At 46.6% G+C, this 19,137-nt stretch overlaps 2 protein-coding genes across 3 annotated transcripts in view; both read left to right on the top strand.

Annotated features, from left to right (window-relative positions):
* Positions 1-8,873, top strand: part of EXOC6 (exocyst complex component 6) — a 203,954-nt gene extending 195,081 nt beyond the window's left edge. For both annotated transcript variants that reach the window (XM_066240066.1, XM_066240065.1), the window contains exons 21-22: positions 6,424-6,536; positions 7,646-8,873. In XM_066240066.1, coding sequence (XP_066096163.1) covers positions 6,424-6,536; positions 7,646-7,778 — 246 coding nt within the window. In that variant the 3' untranslated portion in view covers positions 7,779-8,873. The remainder of the gene's footprint in view (positions 1-6,423; positions 6,537-7,645) is intronic.
* Positions 8,874-10,471: 1,598 nt separating this feature from the next.
* On the top strand, positions 10,472-18,483 carry CYP26C1 (cytochrome P450 family 26 subfamily C member 1). Its single transcript, XM_066240183.1, has 6 exons — positions 10,472-10,675; positions 11,273-11,497; positions 11,980-12,255; positions 13,649-13,804; positions 15,568-15,897; positions 18,106-18,483. The coding sequence occupies exons 1-6, from the start codon at positions 10,472-10,474 to the stop codon at positions 18,481-18,483; spliced, it is 1,569 nt and encodes a 522-aa protein (XP_066096280.1).
* The last annotated feature ends 654 nt before the right edge of the window (positions 18,484-19,137 follow it).

Consider the following 19,137-nt stretch of genomic DNA (forward strand, 5'->3'; position numbering starts at 1 on the left):
AGCAATCAATGAACAACTAAGGTGTTGCAACAAAAAACTGATGATGCTTCTCATCTTTCTCCATTCCTGTCTGTCTGTCCCTATCTGTCCCTCTCTCTGACTCTCTCTCTCTGTCTCTGTAAAAAAAAAAAAAAAAAAAATTATAGAAAAAACAAAATAAAAAAAAAGTAACCATATAAAATCATGTATGTATGTATCAATCAGTATGCCATTTTAACCATGGTAGTGACCAAAAAATTCATGGTAAAGCAAATTTGGATGTTTATGAATCTGATGATGTAAATTCCACCTTTTGCCCCTTTTCTCCCCCAAATTCCAAACCCACCTAGTAGTTATCTAGACTACATAGCTAACCCTCAAAAATACTTTGAGAGCATTCTACTTGTGCTGTGTGCAGTTCACCTGGGTGAAGTGACTTGAAGAGACCAATGCCATTAAACACCCTCAGCACAGTGTGCTCAAAGCCTGCTGGTGGGCCTCACACAGGCGGATTGCAAAGGCTGGCTGGGGGCAGGTTTGGCAGATGGGACTCTGGAAGAGGGCAGGCATGCGTTGTTAGGGCTCAGCTGTATCAGAGGGCCAAAATGCATCGTGTGGGCAAAACGTGAGGGGGTGGAGGCACAGTACTGCTTTCTAGTTTGCCCTCACCTTTTCTGTCTGCTGCTTAAAATTCTCTTCTGTGCTGCATGTGGAGTTTTCCAAATGTCCTGTTTTCAGATAACTAGAAAGAGGGTAACGCCAAGTGCTTTAAAAATCATACGGAGCTCATCATTTAATTTCAACATCTATTTAGAAAAAGGACTTGTATTTACCCCACTGGGGCTAATTTAGTAAGACCCATTTTTCTTGAATCCCCAGTGCCTAATTACTCATATTTTTTCCTTAAAGCTGTATTATGGTTTAGGATTTTTGTTGTTTAAATCTCAGAAGCACTCTAGGAACCCTTGCTTTGGCTTTGTGTTTGGAGGCAAAGGAAAAATGATCTCCTGGTTTACTATTGGAATCTGCAAAGCAACTCTGAGGTCCCAGGTGGATTTGGTGTTTGGAAAGGGGACTTTGGGGACTAAGGCTGACCCTGAGCCCCCAGGTCACTGTTCACATATACAAAAGCAAACCTGGGATCCCCAATTGCTTTTCTCTTGAGGTTGGCTTAACTTTATTTATCTTCTGTCTTGGGTCACTGCCCCTGAGGTGCTTCAAAAGCAAAATCCAAAAGACCCAAAACAAAGAAAGCTAAACGAGATTCAAGGAAAAAATGACCAGGCACTCTGGGTTCACTTTTACAAAGGCAAGAAGTCACTCCGAGTTCCATAGAATGGTTTTCAAGTTGGCCTAGATTCATTCTGTCATTTGCACAAAGTGATCTCAACAGGTCTGAGACCCCAAGTTTTGTGGGTGTAGATCTGGAGTGAGACTTAGGATGAGAAACTGTCAGCAAGCTAAATGTGATGACACAAACGAATTCTTCAGTGATTCTGAAGTGATTCAGCTATTTTGAGCATATAAATAGGACCACCCATGCAACCATTTTCTTCCTTAAGCTAAATCTTTGTGTTTGGTGGATGCGTGCGCGCGCACACACGCACGCGCGCACACACACACACACACACACACACACACACGGAATGCTGAGGAAGTGGAACTTACAATTCATTCACAAATATTGGCATAAATCCACTTTATGTTATCAGATTAGTTATGAGGGTATTTTTGAATCCTTGGTGAAAAAAAAGATAGGATATTAATTTTAGGTAATCTTATAAATCATGATGAGATAGAACTGAGGTACATTATTTTGCTGTTCATTTTTATATGATCCATACTTTACTTACTTCCCAAAAGGATTTAAAGTGGAATTACTTTACTTGACTATTGGAACAAACCCATTTATAGAACTTAATACCGATTTTCATTATAATATACCTGACTTTATCCTTTAATAAGTAATTATAAAATTGCTTTCGGATAATCTAGGGGAGATTTTTATATTTTGTTCATATTTTGATCTACATCTTTGAATTTTAGGTATATGTGTTACCTAATAAATTCATCTGTTGAGACTATGTTTATTTATAAGACAGAGAGATTTTGTGTGATTAGTAATATTTATGTATTATTTATGTATTGCCATTTTAAGGAAGCAAAACTTCAGATAGAAAAGTAAGGTTTTTCATAAATTAGGTTTTAATGTTAAGGACATAGTGCATCCTGTGAAATCTTACTGAATATGAGAGGCAGTCCCCAAGGTACTGACTCTTTGTATGGAGTGGAGGTGAGCGTCAGTGGTTATACCTGTCATCACTCCAGTTTCCTCATCCCTTCCTGTCACACTCGGGCTCCAGAGCAGTCATTTTCTTTTTAAACTTTCCCAAATATCAGGGATCACGCATCTCGGTTAAAGTGTGAATAGCAGCCTATAGAAATGGGCTCAGTCCATAAATCTAGCCTGACGTAGTGTTGTAGTGTTACATTTCATTAAGTCCTAGTTTCATGTTACATCGTTCACTTCAATAGAACTGTACTTGAAAAAGTGAGAGGGCTGGCCATGGCAGGGCGGTTCAATGGATAGAGTGTCATTCCAACATGCCGAGAGGTCACTGGCTCCATCCCCAGTCAGGGCATGTATGAGAAGCAATCAGTGAGGACACAACTACATGGAATAACTAAGTGGAAAGACTTGATGCTTCTCTCTCCCTCCCTTTCTTCCATATCAATGGAAGAAAAAAAAATTAAGTGAAAAAAGACCTTACAATTGTTTTGGATAAGGGACACTGATAGACCATTCAGAAATATTAGTGGTGGTTTCTCTAGGAAGAACATTTAACTCACTCAACATTATGCTTTATTGTGAGGGAATCTGCCTCCCTTACCAATGCTCCAGTAAAACCCTTTGCGTTCACTTGCTCTAGTTTGCCTGCACGCCAGCATTGGCCTTTTTCAGAGAGCTGGCAGCATAAGCCAAAGTAGTCTGTAGGGTACTCAGTTTTTGGGTTTTTGTTTGTTCGTTTTTTGTTTTTTGTTTATTTTGTGGCAGAGACAGAGAGAGTCAGAGAGAAGAACAGACAGACAGGAAGGGAGAGAGATGAGAAACATCAATTCTTGACTACGGTTCCTTAGTTGTTCATTGATTGCTTTCTCATATGTGCCTTGACCGGGGGCTACAGCAGACCGAGTGACCCCTTGCTTGAGGCAGCGACTTTGGGCTCAAGCTGCTGAGCCTTGCTCAAACCAGATGAGCTCGCTCACACTCAAGCTGGTGACCTCGGGGTTTCAAACCTGGGCAGGTACTCAGTTTTTGTACACAAAAAGCCTAAGAAAAAAGCCGAAGTAAACTTGGAATAGTGGTCTGGCATCAGTAGTTATTTCTTGAATATCTACTGAATAGTTACACTGTGTTGGACACATTTTATGAGTTTTCCTGACTACTTTTGTGAACTTTGTTTCTATTTACTTACTGATTCAGTATTATGCATTTGAAAAGTCCTTATACTCATGGAAATGAGAAATCAGAATATGAGATCAGCATGCTTGCTGGCCCAATATTTCCTCTCAGCCTACATCATGTATACTTGGGGCGTAGACACTGAAATGGTGCTCAAGTCTACAGCCACTGGCTTCGTGGACTGAGAATAATGAGCAAGCAGTCACTGTCTCCTACACAAATCAGTAGTTTCTATCTTACTTAATATTAAATGGATTGCTTCTTTATGTGTTGTAGCTTAAAATACTAGGATTTTGTGTGAATAGTTTATAATTTCTGTATGTTAACATCAAAATATTACGTTTTCTAGTTAACTGTCTGCCTCTCCACCTTTCCCACTTATAATGTAAACTCTTTGAGAACAGGGACTTTGGCTCACTCAATACTGTATCTCTTGTGCCTAGCACAGAGGCTGCCTCATTATAGATGGGCAGTCAATATCTGTTGAATGAATAAATGACTATTATCTGCTTTGGAAGTGCATTCCTTCACCATTAATGTGCAAATTTATGCAGATTTCCATTGATATCTACAAGTTAACTCTGCATGATATGTATTTCTATAAAGTATTAATGTAAATTTGAAAGCATGTGGATTAGAGTTATCTACATGTAGGCAGGTAGGTTAAATTTTGTGGTTCCTGTAATTGTTAGAGATAAGAGATTTGCATAGGAGTGCCTGGCCATATGTGAAAATGTAAAGCATAATATTTCTTTATCTAGGAAAGTCTGTTTTTGTGCTGTAGAAGAACCAGTTTTCTATTCACAGTTGGAGTTGGTGTAGGTTTTAAATTAATTAAGTAGGCTCCTCCTTTCCCACCTGGGGGTAGATCAGCACAAGAGAAAACAGACTTATTTTAAGACCTCTTCCTCTTGCAAATCCCAAAGGTCATGTTGCTAATGCCTTTTGGAAAGAAAGGGAGATTACAGCCAGTATACAGTTATTAAGTGTTACTTTCTGCCGACTGTGCGCATGCCCACACACACACTTGTGCAAACACATACCTAAACTGAAAAAGGAATCCTTCAAAATGAGGCTTTTGTTAACAACACTGTGAGGAGTATTCATTATTGAAATTTAATATATAAATATGCAAACCTTATTTCTCATTCTAGAGTTAATTCATGTCCATTGTGGAATATTATGAAAAAAAAGAAGACAGTAACATTTACTCATAATCCCACCACGCAACAGCCATTCTTAACATTTTCCTCAAACTTTCTTATAGTCTTTTCTGATGGGTTTTTATGTCATTTTAGTAGCAACATTTATTTTCCCAAATTATTTAAAATTCTGTGTGAACATCAATTTTAATAACCATGTGGTATTTGTCTTATGCATACACCTCACCATTTAATTGTTCTCTTAACATTGAGATTTGGGCTGTTTTCAGGGGTTTTTTCCCCTTCGGTTTTTTGATAACACAAAATTTTTTAGATTAATATCTTTGCTCATAATTTTGCCCACCTTTATTATTGTTTCCTGAAGTTAGATTCCTAGAAGTATGATTACTGAGTCAAAGAGACTGGCTGTTTTTATAATGTTCTCAAACATATAACAATATCACATTGCAGAGAAGTTACACCAATTAGTATTTTCACCATAGGAGAGTGTGAAAGTAACCTTTCCTCCTTGTGAAAGGAAGGAAAAGTGTACTTCTTGCAACAGTCAGAAATTATACAGAACTTTAAATAAGTTCCCTTTTCTTTTCTAGACAGTATATATTTTTTAACATTGTTTTAGTGTAGACTCTGTACCAGTGTTACAAATTTTGGTATGTTGTCTGAAAGAAAATAGAGTACTTAATATTTTCATGATAGGATTTTATGTATGTTGGATGGGGAAAGTGTCAAACAAGTCCATTACTTTCCTAAGAAAGAGCTAGTTTCTTTAACCTTTCTTTAGGATTTAACCACCCCATGAAGTTTTATCCCTCTCACAGTTAGTGGGTTGGCTTGCATATCCTGTGTGTAAATGCAAACTTCATTAATTAGAAAGCAAAAACAATACACCCCTTCCTTATAAAATGAAAAAAAAAAAAAAGAAGGAATAATATAAAAACTGAAGGAAGGTAGTAAGTAAAGCATTTAACTTTCTGAAACGATTCAAATGTGGTGGATAGGAAGTTGGTTTTAAATGGCTTAAAGGGGATTAGGGTTTTACAGTTGGATAAGGAGTTTGGTGCTTTGGTTTAGGCATAGCATTGCTTTTAAAAGATTACTTCCATATTTGACAACAATTCTAACTGAAGATTATAAAGCAAATAGTCCATTTTAAGACATTACAGGAAAACAAGAGGGTTTCTTTTTTGTTGTTGTTTGTTTATACAAAATGATCGCCTGAAGTTAACATGCTGAGTCCTGAAGCCCTCGTTTCATAATACTGCTAAGGATCTATCACCAGGGAGAATCCAGCAGAGGTTGTTTAATGCACTTAATTGAGATTATCTGAGCTTTTGGGTTAAATTACTTTGGGAAAGTCTAGATGCAAATGGCTTCTTAGAAAGGTAAATATACTTAACCTCTAAGACAAAAGGTTCTATTTAAGTTCTTTAAAATTGTTCAATTAGTAGTGCCAACCCTTATTGATTAAATTTGAGTATGAACTGAACAATGTGTAAAGTATAACTCTCTATACCTAATATAGTTAACTATTTAACAGATTTTTCGTTATTTTACAAATATTTGAAAATGCAACCAAGTATTTTAATAGAAAAGCAACCCCTGACAATGTTAAATGTTAATATTTTTAAAAGTAAAAAAAAAAAAAAGTAAATTCTGTTTCAGTTATAAAGTGTAATGGAGTTTTTAAAATGGATTTTCTTTTTCTGTTTTATCTAAGAAACAGGTCATATTATAATGGATCAAGAATGGCATATACTTTATACATTAGCTGTAGATAAATAGTCAAAAGTTGACTTAACATTACCCCGTCTTTCTCAGCTTCTTGACTTGTTTATGGTTTGGGATTGGTCTACGTATCTAGCTGATTATGGACAGCCAGCTTCGAAGTACCTCCGGGTGAATCCAAACACAGCCCTTACTCTTTTGGAGAAGTGAGTATATTCTGGAAAGTTTTTTACATAACATTTTAGCATTTTGTGGTTCAGTGATAATTGAAGAACTAGAAATTTTCATCAAAAGAGAAATGTCTAAATGGAGCATAAAAACTCAGTCCATTTTAATGACCAAAAACATAAGCGTCTTCCCTGCCCTTCAGTGTTGGTATAATTTTATGAAATTGCTGTTTATGTTGATATGAACAAAATATTTTTGCTATTGTATCCTCAATAGCAGGCTTAATTGGCCTTAGAAATATATTTACTTGAGACAAGTGAGAACTAGAACTATTTTTACATATACTACAACATAGGAAAAAAGTTGTTTTGTAAAATGTGGCTAGGAATCCGAATGTTTGCCACCAGTGAGTGCTATCAGAAATTCTACCATTGTGGACTTGAGTTCTTTGCAGAGAAGCATGTGATTTGAAAACTGAAGTAACAGGACACTTACCAGTGCATCTTGTCCAATTAAAAATAACACAAATTCAAGTGTTAGTTGTCCCTCAAATTATGTGGCAAATTTTTTTGGGGGGAGGCGCTCAATCATACATCATTTTAAGTATCACTATTAAAATTTTTGATTTTTGAATTAAAGTGTATAATATGTTCCATATATGAAAAGGTCTGTGGTGTATTCTACTTGAGAGGGGAAAAAAACTTTAAAATAAATATAAATTTATTTTATAATACCATGAAACACCACTGAGGTAAAAAAAATTCTTTCTTTAAATTTTCTAATGTTATTTTTCCTTTCACTTTGTCTTGCTATGAATGTAATTTGCAGAGTCAATACAGGGTATTTATTTTAGCATATTTTATGAATAATATTAGAAAATAGAATATAATATTAGAAAACTTAATATACTTTAGATTTACATACTAATGCAAAATCACCACTTTATACAGCATGTAGAGTAAAGCTGCTAATTTTTTTGTGTGGTTGCTATTTCTGTAATTTTATTGGGACTTCTTTTCTTTGAAATACATTTTTCAAGCACAGGATTAGTGTGAGATAATAAAGAGCATGCCCAGATATTTTACTTGTGACAGCATAGCTTATACATGTCCTTCTACTGAGCGTCTTCATTCACATGTGTTTCTAGGATGAAGGATACCAGCAAAAAGAACAATATATTTGCTCAGTTCAGGAAGAATGACCGAGACAAACAGAAGTTGATAGAGACAGTCATGAAACAGCTGAGAAGTCTGGTGAATAGTATGTCCCAGCACACGTAGACGTCATTCCCATGCACTCACTCTGCGTACCATCTTCGTGACTGAACATTGATCTCTCACAGAGACTGGTTATAACAGCAACTTGTTTTGCAGAATTAAAGTATGCAATAGAGAAAAGACACAGATGACAGCTGAAACAAGAAATAATATCATTTGTATGGATTTTTAAATAATTGAATACTATTTTATATATGGATAATGTGACATTAATTTTTTCACTTTTAAAAATATATATAGATCAGGTCAAAAATTGTATATGAAACATTGTAAATACATTAGAAAAACATATGCCTCTTACATATAAATATCTTTTTATTCAGACTTGAATGATACTTTGTTTTTTCATCAGTATCTGGTTTTGGAATGAAATTATGTCTGATATGGGAATATTTCATGTCATTTTCTGATTTTAGCTTTCTTTCACCTAAATATGATTTAAATAGACAAGTCTGCTGATTCTGAGGGGGACATAGACAAATCCTTAAAGGTCCCTGAAATCAAACTTGATTTAACTCAGTGAGATGATGTAAATTATTTGTGCTCCGTGGGTGGTTTAATATAATTGTTCTGAATATGAAGACAAGGTGTTTGGATTTTCTAAAAATGCAATGTTTCTGGTCAGTAGGATTAATATTTCTAATCATATTGTTTGTAGCTGATCCCATTCTAGAATTTATTTGGTTTGGTTTGAGTCAAGTTCTAAGAGAGTACAGGAACTAAGTGGGGCTGACCATTTCAGGGCAGGGTAGATAGGTTCCTATGCACACAGGTTACCACAGGGGTCAGGTTACCTTCTTCCAGTAGCAGATCTCAGAACCGTATCCTTACTGTGGAAACAAGCCAGACCAAATGAATGCTGGAAAACCTAGTAGTGATGGACATTTTCCTTTGTGTAAATTACCATAGTCCAAATGGTAATATCAGTCTGATCCTTTCTTTCTCTTTATTGTATTTATGTTGAACTCTTCTTTTGCATTTTCAGGATTTATGCCTGTAAGAAACTTATAGTTGACTCTGTAAAATAAGTGGAAGGAATTATATGTACATTTTTTTATTTTATGATGAAATATAAAAAAAGGATAAGCAAGTTCTTGAAAATGAGTTGCTGTTGCATCTATCCAGAGCTTCCTGATTTAAAACAACGGCTCCCTTTAGAAAGGCTATTATTCCCTAGTTATTGGAAGGAGGTGTCACCAAAACAAAGCAAATGAACGTTTATTCTTTTGAAGATCTCTTATCCTGAGGTTTTTTCACATTTTAAAAACGATTATATGGAAAACATGGTAATTCTTAGAAGTTACTAGAGGAGCTGCGAACAGCTAACTCTCTTTGAAACCTGTGGAATGTGCTGCCCCTGGCGTGTCTCCTCCAGCCCTCCGGGGCGTCCCGGATTTGGAGAGCTGTCGCCTTTGCACTCCTTGGAGCAGACCAATGTGGACCCTCAGCCGGAACGGTCTTTAGAAATCACCTTACTCTTCTCAACAATACAGGAATCCTGCACGTTACCTCCCCACCCCGAGACGCACGAATCCTTGGGACAGTTGAAGCCCTTAGACTCAAGGCAAAAAAAACCCAAGAAGCAACCGTGTAGACTGGGGCGGGGCCCTTCGGAGGGGGAGGAAACGGTGAATTTGGTCCTTGAGACCCCAAAGGAGCCCAGGAATATCTGCTCCTAGTGGGCTTCGGGCAACAATGACACTACCGTCTTTTGAAGGATTCCTGAAGTGGGAGATTAGAGACCAGGGGAAGCGGTGGGGAATGCCGGAGAATCTCAACTCTGCCTATCTTGGTAGGAGCTTGCGTTGCCTAGGTTGACATCGAAGACCGCAATTTCCCCCAAAAGGGAAACAGCGAATGGGGGAAACCCCACCCCTTAGCCTTAGAGAGTGTCGGGTGGGGAAGGGGCACCTATAAACTCGAGGGTGTGGACCCCGGAGAGAGCGCGCATTAGATTAGTGCGCTCGGTTTGTCCACTGCCGAGCTCCTGTGCTCAGCCGGGCGTTCTGGCCCCGAACCCGCAGACCCCGCCTGGGGAATCTTCGCGGGGCGCAGCGTCCAGCCCGGCCTGCTGTGCCGCTGCGCCTGCCACACCCGGCTGCTAGTCCTTTGGTGAGCACGCAACTGTCCACCGCCTCCAATCACTTCTCTGCGTAGAGTGTTTTAAATATGCATGGGCGCGTCACGTCGTCGTGTGAATCGGGATCAGTCCTTAGGGAGGGTGCCAGATCCTATATAAATGTGCCCGGGGTGGGTCGATAAGGGTTAACAGACAGACGGGGAGAGAGAAAGAGGCGGGGTGGGGTCTACAGCCCCGCACACCGGTGAGTTTCCCACTTTGCCTTCCCGCGCTGCTTCTTCCATCAAAGGAGTGCTGACCCCGGGAGGAGGTGGGAGGCGCCCGCGGATGCCAGCCAGGCGTGAGCAGCCCCGAAACAGCCAGCACCTTGAGAGGAAAAGTCCTCAGCGCGCGGGCCTTGCGGAAGGCACGTTTCCCAGGGGTGCGTGGTCACTGCAGCCTTACCCTGCCGGTCTGCTTCGAGAGTGAACGAAGCCCTTGTCTGAGGTTGTAACTTTCAGTCTTGGCCTCCAAGCCCCAGGACCTTTCCGGACAGAGCGGGTGAGCACTGCGCGCTGCCCACTCCCCAGATCTTGCTCCCCTGCGCTCCGAGCGGCCTGGCCCTGGCAGGTTCGCCATGTTCCCCTGCGGGCTGAGCTGCCTGTCTGTGCTGGGAGCGGCCGGCACCGCTCTCCTGTGCGCCGGCCTGCTGCTCAGCCTGGCCCAGCATCTCTGGACCCTCCGCTGGACGCTGAGCCGCGACCCGGCCTCCGCCCTGCCCCTGCCCAAGGGCTCTATGGGCTGGCCTTTCTTTGGCGAAACGCTTCACTGGTTAGTTCAGGTGAGCAGTCGGTCGTCCCCTGCACCCCAATGTGGTCCCTTCTACCCTAGCTCACTCACTGGTTAGTTCAGGTGAGCAGTCAGTGGTCCCCTGCACCCCAGTGTGGTCCCTTCTACCCTAGCTCACAGAAGACCCTCCGCGCTCTCAGCGCTCCCAGGGTCCGTAGCCAGTCTCTTCCAGTTGCCCACAGAGCACACACTGCCCTCGCCTTGGCCCAGCTGCTTCCTCGGAAGGACCGGCTGTCACTGCAGTTCTCCCTAGAGCTAACCACGTCCCAACACAACGCAGGGCTATCTATAGGAAGGAGTCAGAGGACCCACCACCGTATGTCCTGCAAGCATAGAATCAGGAGTCTGGGTTGGGGGGCGTCTCAGCCGTGAGCCCCTGGGTCCTCAGGTCCCCGTTCTGAGCCTTACTTTCCTCATTTCATGAATGGGAACAGGGGCGTCTATATTCCTATAAGATAGTCGCGAGGCCCATTTGAGACTTTTGTAAAGCCTAACGTGCCAGCCTGGAGCAGGGTGTTATCCCGGGGCGTTTGGAAGGCCTAGGCCAGATCCCCCGCGGCCCCAGCCCCCTTCGCTGCGCTTGCTGCAGGGATCGCGTTTCCACAGCTCCCGCCGGGAGCGCTACGGGACTGTGTTCAAGACGCACCTGCTGGGCAGACCGGTGATCCGCGTGAGCGGCGCCGAGAACGTGCGCACAATCCTGCTAGGCGAACACCGTCTTGTGCGCAGCCAGTGGCCACAGAGCGCGCACATCTTACTGGGCTCCCACACGCTGCTCGGAGCGGTTGGCGAGCCACACCGGCAGAGGCGCAAGGTGAGTCAGAAACAGAGAAGGGGTGGTGGGTTGGTCGGGATGTCAGAACCGCGCGGTTCTCGGGCACCTGCTGTAGGATAAGCCAGCACTAAGTATTGTTGAGTGTACTCTACGAGCCTGGCCAGGACCTCTGGCTAACAAGTGGGTGGCCTTGGACCAGTCCCTTCCCTGACTTCGGTTTTTAAGGCCAGGACTGGTACTTAACGACCTTTTCATCTCCGGATCTTCTGTAACTCTGATACCAGAAGCTCTGGAAACTCAGACTTGGAGAGGGGTTAGGGACAACTTCCTGGAGGAGGAGGCAGCTGGAGCCTGATGGATGGGAGGATCTGTACATCAGAAAAGAACTAGAGAGAATGGCAAGAGCAAAAGCCATTATGTGTCTGTCCGGGCCACTTAGAAGGGGAGGAAGGGCCCCAAATTGGCCTTTTGGATCCTCTGGAATTGCCGCGGCCAGGACTCACTACTCGTGCTCCCAACAGATTCTGGCACGAGTATTCAGCCGCGCAGCGCTGGAGCACTACGTGCCCCGCCTGCAGGGGGCACTGCGGCGCGAGGTGCGCTCCTGGTGCGCAGCCCACCGGCCCATCGCGGTCTACGAGGCCGCCAAAGCCCTCACCTTTCGCATGGCTTCGCGTATCCTATTGGGGCTACGGCTGGACGAGGCGCAATGCGCGGAGCTGTCCCGAACCTTCCAGCAGTTTGTGGAGAACCTCTTCTCGCTGCCCCTGGACGTGCCCTTCAGCGGCCTGCGCAAGGTACTGCCACCCTAGCCTCCAGCCTTATTTTTGATGCTCCCTCGGCGCGCCCCCACGCGTCACCTCTATTGAGAGACAGAGGCAGAGCCCAGACAGGGGAGGCGGCGTGGCGGTGGGCACTGAGGTTTCCTGATGCCCAGACTCGCTGTGTGACCCGGGGCGGGCCACACACCCTCTCTGGGCCGTGCCAGACAGGACTTGCTCTGGCCCCAGCAGCCGCGGGCCTCCCTTTGGATACTAGGTGGTGGGCGCCCAGCCAGTCGGCCCAGCCCCTCCCCAGAACGGCGCCTCCTGGCTGGGCCTCCAACACCCCTTGGAAGCCGGGATGGCTGCAGAACGGATGGGAGCTTTAGGGCCGCAGACACGCCCCCGGCCCAGCCCGGCGCCAGTCCTAGTTGGTGAGGGGTGGGTGCCGATCCTCCCCCCCACCCCATCCCGCCGCCACGCTGCCCGCAGTCCCGGGCCGCTGGTTTCCGGATCAGAGAACGGCGGCCTCTTCAGACTTAAGAGCGAAGGGCCAAGCCCAGGGAGCAGCTAGGAAGTTTCATCCGGCCTTTCCTTTCTCCCTGAGTTGGGGCTTCACAGTGTGCCAATGCAGTGGTTTGCAGTCAGCTGAATAAAAATAATAGTTATGTGTAAAGGGGCATTATGCGGGCTGATCACCTTGGATACATTTCCTGATTTAATCCTCTCAGCCTGCAGAGTGTTATTCTCATTTTGTAGATGAAGAAACTGATCGAGACAGGTCAAATAATTTACCCAGGATCACACAGCTAGTAGGGAAGCAGAGAGGTAGGATTTGAACCCAATCTGACTACAAAACTCAAGCTTTCAAATGCTTTTGCTGTACTTTTTCCCTGAACTCTGGAGAATCACCCTGGCCCTCTTGCCTACCCCCTTACAAAGGCGAATGCTTAGAACATCCAATTGTGTTCTCTAAGCCAGAGGTTTTCTGGGTGCATCATGGTGTCCTTTGCTCTCTCTCTATACTAATGTCCACTTCCATGCCTGAGCCCAGTGCTGGGGAGAGGCAATGGGCTGACTCCACCCCTACAACTTTGTACTAGGCATGGGCGCTGAGGGCTATGCGATTCTGGGCAATTGCTTGACTGCACTGGGCCTCAGCATCCTCCCCTAAGGACGGAAGAAACTGCCTGCCTCAAAGGGGGCTTGTGATAATTAAGAGAGAATGATGTGTCAGGAGATTGGACAAATTCTTGAGTCTTTACGAAGCCCCTTCTATGTGCAAGGCATGGAGCTAAACTGGGGAACTGTTAACACCCCAGGAAGTCAGCAGAGCTAGAGCAGCCCTGGGAAGATTTTAGAGGGTGGGTGCCCAGTCCCGGCCCCCTCAGCCTTCCTGCCCCACCTCCCTTCTCTCCCCCTGTATCAGGGCATCCGGGCAAGGGACCAGCTGCATCAGCACCTGGAGGAGGCCATTGCAGAGAAGCTTCATGAAGACATGGCTGGGCAGCCAGGTGATGCTCTGGCCATGATTATCCACAGCACTAGGGAGCTGGGCCAGGAGCTCTCAGTACAGGAGCTGAAGGTAAGTGGCAAGGAGTCTCTCCCCTCTTTTGCACTGTAAGTCTCAGTCTGTCCTCAGGTTGAGGGGGAAAAGGAGACTAAGCTTCTGGTCCTGGTTCAGCTACACCCACTCTCAGAAGGAGCCTTGACCACTTGAATCCTAGGTCCTTCTGCCCACAAACAGCTCTACTCCTCCTCCCCCTTCTCTGTCACTCATGCCTTTGCTTCTGCTGTCCCCTGACTATGAGGCCCTCTTTACTCCTTTTCTCTCTCTACAAACCCAAAAGGTCAAACTTCACATCCTCTTGGAAGCTTTGTTTTTCCCAAAAACCAAAACTCTCTTCCCATGAGGCATTTTGACACCTGGCGTTTCTACTTGCCTGTTTGGCCACTGTGGGATCTATCTCCCCAGAGAATTGGAATTCCTCTCCGTGTATGCATAAAGCGCATGCAGTAGAGGCGGGGGTTGCTTTCGAATGGCCCCCAGGACCTGCTTGATAACCCCAAAAAGAGTGGAGAGGTTGAGGAGCAGGAGAGAGAAATGGAAACACCTTAGCCCTCCTGAAAGGAACTTCCATCCTTTCTCTGGGCCTCAATGTCCCCTTTCCACCAGCCTCAAAGTGTGGGACTTGCCTTCATTTCTTCTCTGAGCGAGGGGCTAATGACCTACCCTGCTTCCTGTGCGGTTGTGAAGTCTGGAAGAGGGAGGGGGTTAGAAGTAGATGAGCAGTGGGCCCCGGAGTCCTGGGGGAGCCCAGGGGTAGGAAGAGTTCTGGGAGGTGAAGGGGAGTGGTATGGGAAGGAGTGGGTGGTCCCACTGCCTTCACACGGATGGGGAAGGGGTGTCCCAGGTTCTCAGGAAGAGACCTGCTGCCTGCCAGGAATCTGCTGTTCTCTGGGGTTCAGGTCAGGTCAGGCCAGCCAGAGGAGCACTCCTACGGTGGATATTGGGGCTTCCAGGTCTCTGTCTGTGCTCCCCATCTTGTTCAGGGAAGACAGAGAACCTTGGAGCAGGTCATTTACTCCACAAACATTATATACCTAGTCGGTGTCAGGCTCTGTGGTGGGACTGGAGACTTAGGAGTGATCAAAGCACAGCCAAAACTTTGAGGTGCAGGATGGGTGGAGTACACCTTCAGGTTATGATCACACCAATCCGCATGTAAGCACACACTGTGCTGCTCCCAGGAAGGAAGGAAGACAGGGAGGGGGGAGAGAGCAGAGGCAAGCAGGGAGGGCTAGGGCCCTCTGTTTCCTGGGCAGTGCAGGAACCCCAGGAAGAGAGTTAGTCACTCACGGGGACCACTCCACTAAGCTGAAGGAAGAAACCACGGCCTTCCTCATTCCACTGCAGTCATTGTCAGGAGCCCAGGCTGGGGGCTGGGGTTGCAGGCAGCACCACTACTGGGACTACTGGCTGCAGGGACCTTCCCAACCCTGCAGAACGAGAGCAGTAGTTGTGTCTCACAGGGCCGGGTGAGAGGGGAATTAGTTAATATACTTACAGCACTAAGAACAGCACACAGATAAGTTCCTAGCGTTATCGCTGGGAACATTCACAAGGCAAGTGGATAGATCCTGGTTTTGCCCATTGCTATTCTGGCTTGCCCAAGTGGCAGACGGTTCCTTCGATTCCAGGACCCTCGCACGTAGCCGCCCCAGTGGCACATCCAGGCTCTCTGGCCTTTGCACAACGAATGGTCAATCTGGTGGGCCCTTGACATCTCAGCCAGGAGGCCAGGGCCCCTGTGATAGAGACTCAGCGCAGCCCGGGCTGTCTTGCAGGAGTCAGCCGTGGAGCTCCTCTTCGCCGCCTTCTTCACCACCGCCAGCGCCAGCACGTCCCTCGTTCTGCTGCTACTGCAGCACCCGAGGGCCATCTCCAAGATCCAGCAGGAGCTAGCGGCGCAGGGGCTGGGGCGCGCGTGCAGCTGCAGGCCGGGGGCCGCGGGGGATGGCGCGGGGCCCTGGTCCGACTGCAGCTGTGAGCCAGACCTCAGCCTTTCGGCGCTGGGCGGTCTGCACTACGTGGACTGCGTGGTCAAGGAGGTACTGCGCCTCCTGCCGCCGGTGTCCGGGGGTTACCGCACCGCACTGTGCACCTTCGAGCTCGACGTAAGTGCGCCGAACCGCCCCCTCCCGCCCAGCCCGGCAGCTTTCTGCGGGGTAGGGGTGGATGAAGGGGGGGGGGGGCAGATTAGGACGGTCGTCTTCCGCTCTCAGAGCCTACATTTTCCCCGCCTGTAAAATGGGCTGAACCCTATTCTGTTTCCTCAGATCCACGCTTGAGGGGTGCAAGCCTAGCAGCTCGTGAGCCGATATGATCAGGGATCCCATATACTCACGCTTATAGCAGCTGTGCGGGTCGATCCATTCAATTAGGGCCAAATTTGAGAATAAAAACTTTTCTCCTTGTGGCATCCCCCTCTTAGCCAGTGAGTCTAGGTGGAGATCAAAGACAGCCCCTCAAAGTCCCATACTCTACCCCTCTGACACCCTCACAATACGAAAGACCTGGTCATTCTCATCTGCCCAGGGCCTCAGCTAAGGCGACTTCCAGAAGAACGGGGACAATGAAAATATGGGTTAGAATTTTTTAATGGTCAGATCAGGCTGGCTTAGGCTGGGCAAGAAGTTTAAGGTCTAGGTCTGGCTGCATTTCTGTAAGACCTTGGGCAATTCCCATCTCCCTGTGGGCTTCCCTGTCCTCTCTGGAAGGAAGCTGTCTTGATCCCTTCCAGCTCTGACACGCCCTGTGGGGGCAGAGTGTGCTTGCATAGTGGCAGCCTCTGGAGTGGAACCCTAAGTTGCCAAACAAGGTGTTTGCCTGAACAGCTGGGCTGGTCAGGCCTCTGCAGTCCCCTCTTCCCCCAACTCAGTCCCTGGGAGGTTCCAGGCAATACATGGGCACTTCCTTTCCTGACCAGTACTTTAAACAGAAAACATCCACCATCCCACGGTGCATTGCACACCAGGATTCCAGGACAATGTGGGGACTGAGATTCTGCCCTGGAGGAGCTGATCATGGAGAGAAAGGGGACCAGGGTAGACAGTTTCATCCCAAATGTGGTGTGAGGAAGAGTGATCTCTAGTCCTGGATGACACCAAACATTTAGGGGGTGGGAATTGAGCTGGAACAGTCAAGGGTTAGGATGGGGACCACATACCACAGAGAGGGAACAGCCCCCACAAAGGTGGGTGGGTTAGTGAGGTGTTTAAAAGTGTCTTGGATGTTTCAGCTTGAAATTCAGACTTCATTCTGCAGGTGCTGGGGTGCCCTTTAAGACCACAGGGGAACAAGGAGAGGAGCACAGGGCTTTAGGCCATCCACCGGTTTACCGAAGGGAAAACTGAGGTCCAAGGAAGAGAAGAGAGAGCTCTCCCATGATTTTAAGATCTTCTCTCTGCCTGTCTGAGAGCCTCCTGGTAGACAGACACCCTGGAGCCTGTTCAGATGAGGGAAGCAGGGTAGTCGGGGGCAGGAAGACACATCAATAAGTAGAATAGTTTTAAAGACTGGAGGTGCACTGAAAGAATATGAAAGCTACCCTCCAACATTTTACAGACTCCCCAGTTTAATTATTTTTGTTCTGTTTTTACATTTTTTATTTGGTGATTTATTTTAGAGAAAAAGGAAGGGAGAGAAAGAGACAGAAACATCGATCTGTTCGGGGATAGAACCAGCAACTTTTAGGGGTTACCCTAATAATAATAGGGACAATGCTTAACCAACCGAGCTATCCAGCCAGGGCCCCTAGTTTAATTCTTAAAGTGCAGCTACCAGAGCAGGACATTATTGTACAGCTGATGGGTGGAAAAGACAGGCAGTTTGCAATTCAGTGTAAAGAAGAGCTTTGTAATTGAGCTGACCACAGAGAAATGGGGTTCCCTGTCATTTGCATTATTCCAGTCCAGGCAGCTGGTAGGTGCAGGACTAGAATTTAGGTCTCCTGATCTAATGTCAGAAGAAAAAAGACAAAAACAAAACACTGAAACATAAATAATGACATCACATTTACTGAACACTAACATATATATATATATGCCAGACCCGTTTACTTTATCTTCACAACAAAATGGACCTTTTTGTTCTTATTTTACAATTAAGAAACAGGCTCAGAGAGATTGAGTAGCTAGTCCAAGGTCACACAGCTCACCAGAGAAAGAGCGGAAACTGGAATGCGGAGTGGTCTCCTAGCTAACGGGTTAGGCGCCAAGTTCCTGCTAGCTTTCAGAATTCTGCGTGATGCACCCGGGATGGAGGGGTTCACGCCTGGTTTCCAGGTGCCTCGTAGTCAGGCAGGTCTCCTCTCCTTCCCACAGGGCTACCAGATCCCCAAGGGCTGGAGCGTGATGTATAGCATCCGGGACACTCACGAGACGGCTGCGGTGTACCGCAGCCCGCCCGAGGGATTTGACCCCGAGCGCTTTGGCGCTTCGGGAGAGGATGCGCGGGGCGCCTCCGGCCGCTTCCATTACATCCCGTTCGGCGGCGGTGCGCGCAGCTGTCTCGGTCAGGAGCTGGCGCAGGCGGTGCTCCAGCTGCTCGCGGTGGAGCTGGTGCGTACGGCGCGCTGGGAATTGGCCACGCCTGCCTTCCCTGCCATGCAGACAGTGCCCATCGTGCACCCGGTGGACGGGCTCAGGATTTTTTTCCACCCGCTCGCACCTGCGGCAGCGCGAGATGGACTACGCCTCTGACTGGCTGCGCTGCGGGACTTTGTCAGGGGCATTGGCGCAGTCGCGGTGCCACCCATCTGCGCTTCCCCGGTGCCAGATCGTGCGCTCGCTTACTCTTTCAACAAACGGTCAACGAATGAATCTCGGTGCCGGACTGTGAGGGAGGGGAAGCACGAGCTACCGTCACAGCACCAGAGAAGCGCTCAGGCCGGAGAGAAGGTGCTTCTTGTGCGCTTGGCGCCCTTAGGAAGGAAAGGTCGTGGGCCACGTTTCATGGGGCCGAGCCTTGCGCGGAAATGGGGACCCCGGTAGCACATCCTGGTCTGGCTTTGGGCCATAGGAAGACACAGAGGAGACGCCCACCGGAAGGCCCTCAGGCAGCCGGCCTCCGCTCCGGGCGCCGTGGCCACTCTGCGGGTCTCGGCGGAAACTCAGAATGGTGGGTGTTTCCAGGGCTCTAACCGGCTCAGCATCACTGGATTCGGTTGGCGACTTCTTAAAAGAAAAATTCTTTCTTCAAGAACTCGTTTAATCTCCCCATTTATATGGGAGAGTAGGCACACCTATTCTCTGAGGCTGGATTATTTTCGTAGGAGGTTGGGACAAAGAAAGGTCTGGGATATTTGTACCAAAAACAGGAAGGCCAAGACATAGTTTCCTGGCAGCAGTTGAGCA

This window comes from Saccopteryx bilineata, chromosome 7 (genome assembly GCF_036850765.1).
Source record: "Saccopteryx bilineata isolate mSacBil1 chromosome 7, mSacBil1_pri_phased_curated, whole genome shotgun sequence".
In the NCBI taxonomy this organism is placed as follows: Eukaryota; Metazoa; Chordata; class Mammalia; order Chiroptera; family Emballonuridae; genus Saccopteryx; species Saccopteryx bilineata.